General features: G+C 42.8%; 1 protein-coding gene across 1 annotated transcript; it reads right to left on the bottom strand.

Moving 5' to 3' along the window:
- Nucleotides 1-3,326: 3,326 nt before the first annotated feature.
- Nucleotides 3,327-10,780, bottom strand: BMP15 (bone morphogenetic protein 15). The gene is made up of 2 exons (NM_001005155.2): nt 10,376-10,780; nt 3,327-5,396 (listed from the first exon to the last, which is right to left on the bottom strand). Exons 1-2 carry the CDS (start codon nt 10,725-10,727, stop codon nt 4,540-4,542), a joined length of 1,209 nt encoding a protein of 402 aa, NP_001005155.2. The 5' UTR covers nt 10,728-10,780; the 3' UTR covers nt 3,327-4,539.
- Nucleotides 10,781-11,347: the final 567 nt, after the last annotated feature.

Here is an 11,347-nt window from a genome sequence, read left to right as displayed (position 1 = left end):
ACATCAAATGCTATCACTTACATGTGGAATCTAAAAAAAGGACACAATGAACTTCTTTGCAGAACAGATACTGACTCACAGACTTTTAAAAATGTATGGCTTCCAAATGAGACAGGTGGGGGTGTTGAGGGGGAAGAGCTGAGGGTTTCAGATGGAAATGCTACAAATTTGGATTGTGATGATCATTGTACAACTATAAATGTAATAAAATTTATTGAGTAATTTAAAAAAATTAGAAAAAGACATGAGTGTAAATTCTCATGATCTTGGATTAGTCAATGTTTTTTAGATGACGCCATAAGCATAAGCAACAAAAGATAAAAATAGATTAGAAAATTAGATTTCTTCCAAATTAAAAACTTCTGTGTTTCAAAGGACACTATCAAGAAAGTTAGAAAACAACCCACAGAATGAGAAAAAGTATTTTCAAATCATAGTCTAATGAGACTAATATATAGAATATATAAAGAACTTTTACAACTCAAAAATATGAGAAAACCCAATTAAAAACTAGGAAAATGACCTGAGTTGACATTTATCTAAAGGAGATGTGCAAGTTGCAAATAAGCACATGAAAAGATGCTAAACATCATTAGTCGTTAGGGAAATGCAATTAAAACCACAAAAAAATACCACTTTACCTTCACTAGCTGAGCTAAAATAAATATCCTGCCTTATTTTAGCTCAGCAGTAACAAACCCGACTAGTATACATAAGGATGCAGGTTTGATCCCTGGCCTTGATCAGTGGGTTAATGATCCGGCATTGCTGTGGCTGTGGTGTAGGCCGGCAGCTGTGGCTCCGATTTGACCAGGAACTTCCATAGGCTGCGGGTGTGGCCATAAAAAAAAAAAAAAAAAAAAAAAAAAAAAAGGCAGACAATAACAAGATTTCGGATTGTAAAATAGTGCAGCTACTTTGGAAAAGAGTCAACATTATCTCAACATAGACTTACTATATGATTTGGCATTACTACTCCTAAGTATATATGCTAGAGGATTGAAAATATATGTCCACACAAAAATTTCCACATGAATATTCATGACAGCATTATTCATAATAGCCAAAGAGTAAAAATAACTAATGCCCATCAACTGATGTATTAATAAATAAAATGTGGTATATTCTACAATGAAATTTTATTCAGCCAAATAAAGAATGGACAACCACAGATCAACACAGATGAAACTTGAAAGCATAATGCTAACTTGAAGACAGTCACGAAAGGCCAAACATTGCATGATTTGACTTGTATAAATAGCTATAATCTATAGAAAAATAAAATAGATCAATAGTTGCCAGGGGCTGAGGTTAGGGGAATGGAGATTAACTGCTAATGGGTATAGTGTTTCTTTTTGTGGTGAAATTTATCGTAGTGGCTTTTGCACAACTCTGACTATACTAAAATTCCCTGAATTGAACATCCACTATGGTGGCTTCTATGGTAAATCATATATCAATAAACCAGTGTTGTTATTTTCTGCCATGCGTGCAATATGTGGAAGTTCCTGGACAAGAAATTGAAACTGTGCCACAGCAGTGAGAACGCTGGACCCTAAGCCTGCTGAGCCACCAGGGAATTCCTAAACCATTTTTAAAAATGGGGTAATACCTCCTGCTTTACAGTGCTGTTGAGAGGATTAACTGAAGACATTTGAAACCTTTTACAAAATTAGGCAAATATTTTGGTGAAACTGAAGAGAAATTATACCTGCTTCCTAACTTTGCCCAGAATTGAGCATAATACACTACCAAGGTAAATGCAACAGAGCTCCAGAGTCAGAAGCAAGCTCAAATGCTTGTTCCTTCTGCACCCACACATTGAATGGACTTCCAGCCTATTCACCGGGGGAATTGGGACAAGGTAGACTTTGCTCCCTGCTTTCTCTTTCTGAACCAAGTAACTATTTCTCCCCATCCACCTGGGCAGACAGACTCCCATCCATATATCCTCCTCCACTAGCAAGCATATCTCCTTCCTCCCAGAGAAAGGTTTGAGGTCTAGATCTCTTCCTTTGCACTTGAGCAAAAGTGCTAAGCTGAAAGCAATATTTTGAAAGAAAAGAATCCATAACATCAGCCACAACTGACTCCAAACTGCCAGTGTTTTTCCTTGGGCATTCTGACAACTCAGGGCTTAATGGATGATGGGGCCAGTTAACCCTGTGCCCTCCACAAACAGATTAAGTTTCAGACATATTCAGGCCTCCAGGCTAGGAGACCGTGATTTTCTGAAAATTCCAAAGAACACGAAGATGCTGAATTCAGACCCTGGTCCTGTGACCAGGGTCTGTATTCAGGCCTGTTAAGTGTTTGTGCCTACCTCAGGTAGGCTGAGGAAATAACTAGACCAGAAGCCCACATTTACTTACCCATGTCAGATGGCAGTCTGTGTATATATACATACATTCCTTTTCTCTTATTATCTTCCATCATGGTCTATCCTAAGAGAATGGATATAGTTCCTTGTCCTATAATATAATGTGGCACAAAAATCAATCTTACTATATATCCAAGTACATATCTTGTATGGCATTTATTCTGATGGGAAATGAGACATGTGAACATTGAAATATTCCATGTCAGGAAGGCTACCTCCCTCACAAAAAAAAAAGTCTGACTGTCCTACATTCATACCCATCAAGGACCTACTATGTGCCAGGTTCCAATAATATGGAAATGAGTAAAACACAGCTGAAACTCTTAAAAGGAGTTTCATCTTTTGCTAACAGAGACAGTTATGCTAGAGTATGTTAAAGGAAAGCAAATAATCCATAGAGGGGGAGATCCTGAGTCTAAAGTATCATGGTGGCATTGAGAAGATCAAGATAAATGCCCAAAGTTGATTCCTAGAGATATAGGAAAGAAGGTAGATGGACAAAAAGATGTGAAGAAATAGCTCCTCAGGCAGAAGAATAAAATTTGTGTATTTCTAGACATGCAAGATTTTTAGTCTAGCTGGAACCAGTTTTGAGAAGGGAGTGGTAAAAATGAATTAATCTACAGTGGCTAGGTAAGAGAGACAGGGATTTCCATTTGGCAAATATATGCGACCACCCTAAATCAGTCTCATTTCATTGTGAGTGACCATAAAACTAATCAAGGAAGAGCTGGACAGGGAAAATGCCTTATTAGGCTTTCTCAAAGGGACTCTTTGTGGAAGGCTGATTCTTAGCAGTATTGCCTTAAGAGAGAACTTCAAAAGAACCTCTAGCCCCACCCTTGGGGATTAGGGTTGAGTTCCTGTCCGTGGCTAAAGGGAACAAAGGAAATAAATTCCTTCCACCCACTCTCTCCCAATCCCCAAAACATTCACAATTTTCTTTAACGCAAAAAAATGATTTATTTGCAACACAGCCCAGTTCCCATCACTTCAATACAGCATAGGAGTAGGAAAGAGTAACAGTGCAAAAGCATCATTTAGTCCAAGGCAGAGCTCCATGCCTCCAAATACAGCAACTCTATCTCCCTCAGAGACCCATGCCCAGAGTCCAAGTGAACAAACAGGCAAGCCCAGAATGAAAGTAGCCTCCGCATGTTTCACCCTTCCCCCACAGCCCTTCAAACTTCCTAACTGAAGCCTCTACCCCCTCCACTCCCAACCAGGTCAACTCCCAGGCTCCGAGCTACTGGGGAGCTTCTTAGCAGCATCATGAACAGTGGTTTAAGGGTTACCTAAAATGAGAAAAATACCCTGTGAAATCTACTGTTCCATAGCAAGTTTAAAACAACTCCCCCATAGATAATCCTAATCAGCAATGACAGCTCTTCATCTCTTTACTATAGATACAGGTGGCTTTGAAGGGATTGTCATCTTGGCTCCAGACACATTGCCCTGCAGGCATGATTAAAGGCTCCTCTCCTCACCCTAGGGAAAAAAGGAATCCTAGGCATTTCCCCCAGGTTCAGAGCCTGAGAGGAAAAGCCCTGATAGCTTAGAAAAAATATTCACTTCCTTCTGTTTCCCTCAAAAGATTTTCATGGAGATTATTGCTTAAAAGTTTTCTGGTCCATCTGAGAAACATTACTTTTAGATTTAGAGGGAAATCCAAACACAGAAGCAGGCAGTCTTTCCCATTAGGTGCTAGTATCTAGGATTCAGGAAGCAAGGGAGAGAAGAATAAAAATCTCAGGTTGCTTTCTTCACTCCAAATCTTCTAGACCTTCAGAAGATGGACTCTAGGATGATTCCCCCTTTCCCAGGCCTTTGTGGCATAATTCCTAAAGTTCTACCATCGTGGACTGGTGACTTTTGACAAAAGTCACAATAAAAAAGACAATAGAGAGGGCTTCTCCAAAGGAAGATCTTAAGCATTAAGGGCTCTGACTAGCAGTCAAAATGTACTGATGTTTGGTAGCAGAACTGTTTTTGTAAAGTGAGGGGCTCATAAGTGGGGGGACAGACTTAACAACACTGAAGGCAAGAACTAGAACCCATAGATTTGGCAGAGGATCATTGTAGCTTTGACATTAAGATTTGTTTACATTAAACCCTTCACCAATTTCTCAGGGAAACCTGAGCCAGCCATACCTTTGCTGTCACCTGCACGTACAGGACTGGGCAATCATATCCTCATACTCCTTGTACAAGATACTCCCATTTGCCTCAATCAGGAGGATGCTAATAGGCACATACTTATAAGGGACACAGGAGGGCTGAGGGACACTCTGGTCCACCAGCTCATTGACAAGGTTCTGGATGATGGCATGATTGGGGGAATTGAGACCATAGTGTAGTACCCGAGGGCAGACCCCCTTACAGTAGTTTGGGGTATAGAAATGGGGAGCAATGATCCAATGATCCCAACCCAGTTGGTGGAAGCTGACTTGGAAAGGATGGAGGGAACACTGGTTACTTTCAGGCCCATCGTGCTCCCTGGAGGGGCCAAGAACCTCAGATGCGATGCTGCCTGCTTGCCGGGCCTTCCGCAAAAGAAGAGAAGGGTCTCTTGCCATAAACTCTTCCAGGCCTCTGGGAAGAAGTTTGGCCTTCTGAACACTCCGAGTGTCATTGAAATAGAGTAACAAGAAGGCAGTGTCCAGGGATGAAATGCCACGCCCCCGGAACTCAAGAATCTCACTACCATTTTGCTGCTGACACATGAAGCGGAGTCGTAGAACCCTGCGCCCCTTGTGATTCCAGAGCTTTTGTCCAACATGTTGCGTGACATCCATCTCCGTCCAAGCTTGGGGCAGCAGGGAAGGCTTTAAGGAGCCTCTTCCTGAGGAAGGAAAGTGACTGGTTGTGCTTTTCTGGATCCAGGGCTCCACATGGCAGGAGAGGTGGAAGGGAGCTAGGTGAAGTTGATGGCGATAAACCACAGTGGCTCTGACTAGTTGGTAGGCTACCCGGTTTGGTCTCAGAGGAAAGTCCAAGGTCTGTATATGCCAGGGCCCTGCATGAATAAGAGGAAACAAGAACAGAGCATTGGAGTTCCCATCGTGGCTCAGTGGCTAGCGAATCCGACTAGGTACCATGAGGTTGTAGGTTCGATCCCTGGCCTTACTCGGTGGGTTGAGGATCCGGCGTTGCTGTGAGCTGTGATGTAGGTGGCAGACGCTACTCAGATCCCGCGTTGCTGTGGCTCCGGTGTAGGCTGGCAGCTACAGCTCCAATTCGACCCCCTAGCCTGGGAACCTCCATATACCACAGAAGCGGCCCAAGAAAATGGCAAAAAGACCAAAAAAAAAAAAAAAAAGAACAGAGCATTAATTTCTTACCTCCTAGCCTGACTCTCCTCCCCACCCCCACCAAACCCACTCGGTACAAACTGACAGCTAGAAGCAGCCCTCAGATTAATTCAACGTCATAAGAGCTCCCATATATGGCACACTTACCAATATGTCAGATGTTTTCCATGCATTAGCTCTTTAATCCACAATAGCCTTATGTGATAGTTATTATTCCCATTTTGAAGACAAGGAAATTGAAGCTCGGAGAGGCTACACCAGAGGACACACAGCCAGTGTGTGTTCGAATCAAGATTTGAGCCAAAGTCTTTTCGCTTAAGAAGAGAATTGCGTCTCATTTTTTAAATCACTTACAGCACTAGGCCAAGAAAAACACCTCAAATACCAAATTGTATGTATATATATTGTCTGTATCATTATATTGTCTGTGTTATTAAAGGTGACCAATGAAGAAAGTCATTGAGCGATTCATGAGTTAACAACAAATCCTGCATCACTATATAGATATAGCTTTAGAGGGGACAGTTCAACCATTAGAGGTTATGGCCTGCCATCACTTCAAATCCAGGGCCGAGATGCCACAAAATAATTTTGTCTATCTGCCCCTAGTGGGGGCAGGCATTTTGCCATTTTTGCCCTCTATTTAAATTTCTTCTTGAGCAGCTATTGCCCTCTTAGGCTGTTTCTCCCTTAACCCTCAGTCTCTCCCTTTTCTTTCCATTCCTTACTGGAAATGATTCTTCATTTAGCCCATTCATTCTACTGCCATTTCCTTAAATACCATTCTCAAACAGGCCCTGGTCATATAAATATTTTGTTTGCCAAGAAGGTGACTCAGAGCTGCTTGCCTCTCAATGATTAAGCATTTTAATCTAAACTGTGATGCTGACACCCAGTGGCCAAAGGGTTGGAATGCTGGGCCTGTAGTGCTCTGACCTTCTGCGCCCTCTCCTGGCAAAGGTCAAGAGAAACGATTACAAGAAACTACAGATAGCAAGGAAAAGCCTTCTGTCATCTTCAAATATCACTAAACATGCCCGTGTTAATTTCCATATTATTTTAAACTTATTTTTAATGTTTAATAACTAGATTAAATAAGTACTTATAACAAAAATGAGTAAAGACTGATGAGAAGAGTTTGTAAAAAATTTAAAATTAGAAAATTTTAATATTTTGATTTTCTCTTATACCAAATGGTTCCAATTTGGGTGATATTTCGTTAACATTTCAGTGAAATACAATCAGTTTTCTTCTATCAATTGGTTTCTTATTTATGACCAAATCAAGTCATCCTAGGCTAATGGATTTTGAAACTATAATTCAAAGAAAGTACCATCAAAGGAGAAATGATAATTTTGTTTTAATCCCAAAATAGAGCAAGTTGTAATTACTTAATATGTAGTGATTCAACACTACTGCTTTCATAGAAACAAAAGGGACTCATGACTGATGCCAATGACAATTGGTATATACCATCCTGGTTCATTGTGAAACTACTACCTTACCTTCCACTCAGCTGCAGACAATTGCATGTACACATTTTGTCTTTGTTACATATTATTTACTTAACCTTTTTTTTTTTCCACTAAATCCCTGGGTCGGAAATTCTTCAGCAGGCCTGAGATGGTCAACTTAGAAGCCTTTTAATGTTTTGACACATCAAGATTTTTTTTTTCTTTTTTTGGCCACCCCACGACATATGCAGTTCCCAAGCCAGGGATCAGATCCAAGCCTCAGCTGGCAGCAAACGCCAGATGCTTTAACCCACTGTGCCGGGCCAGGGATCAAACCTGTGTCCTTGCGCTGCAAAGATGCTGCCCATCCCGTTGTGCCAGAGCGGGAACTCTCATCAGGATACTTTTTATATTATGTCTCTAAGTTTCTTCTAAGTTTCAGGTGTATAGCACCAACATCTGTATATACTACGAAGTGATTGCCACTACAAGCCTCGTTATCATCATCTCTGTACCAGAGTTGACTCCCTTCATCTACTTTGCCCACCCCCAACCCCCTTCCTTGCTCGTAACCACTAATCTGATCTCTGTATCTGAGTTTGTTTTTATTTGGGTTTTGGTCATTTTTTAATATTCTGCATATAAGTGAAATCATACATCAGAATTTTTTTTTTAAAGTTCGCATCCCAGCTCCTGCTTACTTAATACACCTTTTAAGTTTGGAGGCACTTGGGTATCATTCAGACAAGGCCCAAGCCAGGCTTATATTTACTTTCTCAAAATAATCTTTCCAAGGGGCCCACCCATACATCTGTCTCACACTGACTAAAAAGGAATCCTATTCTCTAGCAGGCTGTCTGGTGAGGAATTGCCCTTTCCTTTCAGACCCTGACATCACATATTTCCTGCACGAGGGTGGGGTTGCTAAGGATCAGAGCCAGGAAGGGTCTGCTCGGAACTTTTCAGGGAAATGGCTGACTCATATATCCTGTGTGATTGAACTTGGGATAGCTCTCCAAGCCAGCTTGATTCAGCTGGGTCATCTCCTGATGAAAAGGATCAGGCCTGGCTCTCTTGTCATCCATTTCTGGATCCTTTCCAGAGTCCTTAGATGCCCGTTATGCCCTGCAGTCAGATCAGGATAGTGGCCCAATTCTAGGCAGCCTCCTTTCTAGCCTCATATCATCTACGTGGAATTGACTTGTGCAGCTTAACCCAGATCCCCGGTAATAACCTACAAGGCCTTGAGTCTCATCAGCCTCATACTCCGCCACTGTCCACAACCTCATGAGGTTCCAACCATCCTGATCTTCCTTCTGTTCTTCAAGTCAGACAAGCTCAGTTTTCACCCTTTAGGCCTTTACACACTTGTTCCCTCTGCCTCAGTCAGACTTCCCTCTCCTTAGTTTACAGACCTTAGCTCAAATGTCACCTCTTCAAAGTGACCCTCCCCGGCAATCCCACACCAAGGGAGGCTTTCTTTGGTGTCCTCTATCAAAATAATTTATGTCATTCTTTGATAGCACTGACCACAATCTGGTCAGTGCTTATTTGTCTTACCCATGAAAACCATGCCCATCTGGATCAAATCCCAATACTGCCACCTAGAACAATGTCTAGCACTTAGAAGTTGCCAAATAAATATTTGTTGAACGAATCTCCACCCACACCAAGTTATTTTCTTTTTCCTTAATCAGAATGTGCCGCCCATATGCATAGTCTCTTTACTCTTTCCACAAAGTCCAGCTCAAATGCCACATCCTTGAGGGGACCTTCCAAAGGTCTCTCTGCACAGGAACACATTTCTTCTTTGGAGTCCTGACACCCCTATTGCTTATTCTTTTCAAAGCATTTGCCACACTATAACACCACCATGCAATTACTTCTCTATCCATTCGACTACAGTGGGAGTGCCTAGAGGTCAGGGTAGCAGTTATTTGCCTCTTTATACCCAACCCAAACACAGTGCTTTCTGCTCAATTAAAATCTGTTAAGCCAGTCAACACAGCAGGTTAATTAAAAGCATAGAAGCCTGAAAGCCTGGGTTAGAAACCCAGATCTATCAATTACTAGCTGTGTTACCTTGAGCCTCAGTTTCTTCACCTATAAAATGGGTATGTTTGTAATACCTACCTCATAGTGGGGAAGGATTAAGGAGGTTTGTAAAGTACTTTGCCCAATGCCTAGCATGTGGTAAGCTCACAGTAAATGTTAGCTGAGGGGAATGGTGGTGGTTTTACTTGGAGGAGGGAGGGTAAATCCTATCTGTTGTCATCTAAGACTAGCAAAGGCTTAAGATTGGTATCAACAGGTTCCCAAGATTTTCCTTGAAGTTGATGGCTGCCTGCATCTCCCTAGAGAGCCCTGCATTTCAGGAATCCGCTACTGCTCTGGAACAGTGTCTAAGGCTGCTGTTTAAAGCCCAAGCAACTATGATGGGAACAAAGACAATTCCAAAATACATTTGGTCCCCCAAACCCCAAAGTAGTAACACAGTCCACATAGAAAAATCACTTGGTATATAAATATATCGAGGTACCACATTTAAACACTTAAGTACTTATGGAAAGACTTTAGAATCAGACAGACTGGAGCCCAAATCCTATCTCTGCCACCCAGTCGGTCCCTGCGACTTCTGCAAATTATTTAACGTCTCTGGGCTCTAGTTTTCTTATTTTTAAAAATTAGGCTAAGTGTTCCATGAAAGCTAACGAGAGTAGCTGTCATTAAGGATTAAATACAATAGCAGATCCTCACGGAGCCAGGCAAACAGACTCTCTCAGATGTTAGCCCGTTTCTGTCCTTTCTGAGGCCACGTAAATCTCCCCAACTCAGCCCTCCTGTACCCCTTGCCTTCCAATAATAAAACAACACAAACCGCTCTCCACAGGAATGTACATGGGTATTTCTCAATTGTAGTTTTTGGTGATGTAACAGGCATTAAGACTTTCTATGAAAGATAGGAGCTAACACATCACTCAGTTGCCCCGGGGCCTGGGAGAGATTCCTCAGGTAGGCCCCAAGGCAATCTCTCGTTAAATCAGGGCCCTAAAGGGAAGCAGGCTTGGAGCCAGCTTCTCCCAAGTTGGCCATCCTTCAAAAACCAAGCCCGAGGAAACCGCCCACTCCCTAGGCAAAGCAATTAGATAGTCAGCTAACAGATCCCCTTTTCTCTACACTCTGCTTTCTCATTTTTCTCCCCTCCAGCACCATATCGTGTGATAACTCACCTCTGAGAGGCCTTGCTCCATTAACCAATGGCCTCACCAGCCTCACCATGGTGGCCCCAATGGTGCGGTTCTCCCTAGGGTGCCCACGTGCGTCGGCTGAACGCTGGTACAACTCCAGCATATATCGCAAGGGATGCCCCAGGACCTGTGGCTTCCTCTGCTGTTTGCCAGGGGCTTCCTCTAGCAGCTCCCTAATCAGGGGCAAGGTACAGGCCTCAGGCAGGAGGGCCACAGAGGGTTGCCCTACCTGGGTCATTTGGACCCTGTGTTCCATAAAAAGCACCAGTCCCCAAAGAAGAAGGGTTCTAATGATGCTGAGGAGGACCATCTTGAAAGACTTGTTCAGCAACATGTTCCAGCACAAGCCAAAATGATGCCACTCTGATGCCTTCCTTTCACACAGGTAACAGCACCCAGGCTCCACTACCACAAAGGCTGGGGCCAGGAAACAGTGAAAGGCAGGCAGGCAGGTCCTATGTTGCTTCCTCTGGGAGGATCTCCGGGATCCAAAGGAGGTCTTCTAAATTGTCCTCTTGGCATCAAAACCAACAGAAACAGCAGGCAGGACAAGGCAGCATAGCCCTCCTGTTCTCCAGGGCTGGGAAAAAGATAGTATTTATTTGGAGGCTGAGGTAACTGGAGAGGAGAGGTCCATTCCAAGACCTACTCCCTTACCTTATCCACTAGGATGTAAAGAAGCAGCCCTAGCCTGCTCTGCTCCACAGCTTTAAAGGTGGTCTCTTAATCAGCCCTTAAGGGGCCAGAGGCCTCCTGATCCCATCCCACCTCCATGCAGCACTTTTCCCAATGCAGCGTTTCCCTAAAATGTGACTTGCTAAGGACTTGCAGTGAAACTATCTGAGGTGATGTTAAGAATGCAGGCTCCTGGGTCCAGACCAAATCATGGATTCTCTGATGGTGGGCTCCAGAAATCAGAATCTTAAGAAATCCTCCAAGCAGTTCCTATGGATA

Source organism: Sus scrofa, chromosome X (genome assembly GCF_054392235.1).
Source record: "Sus scrofa isolate SSC_HxYL_T2T_F1_AM1 chromosome X, Sscrofa_HxYL_maternal_Yorkshire_Landrace_v2.0, whole genome shotgun sequence".
Classification (NCBI taxonomy): Eukaryota; Metazoa; Chordata; class Mammalia; order Artiodactyla; family Suidae; genus Sus; species Sus scrofa.
This window is presented reverse-complemented; position numbering and strand designations above follow the sequence as displayed.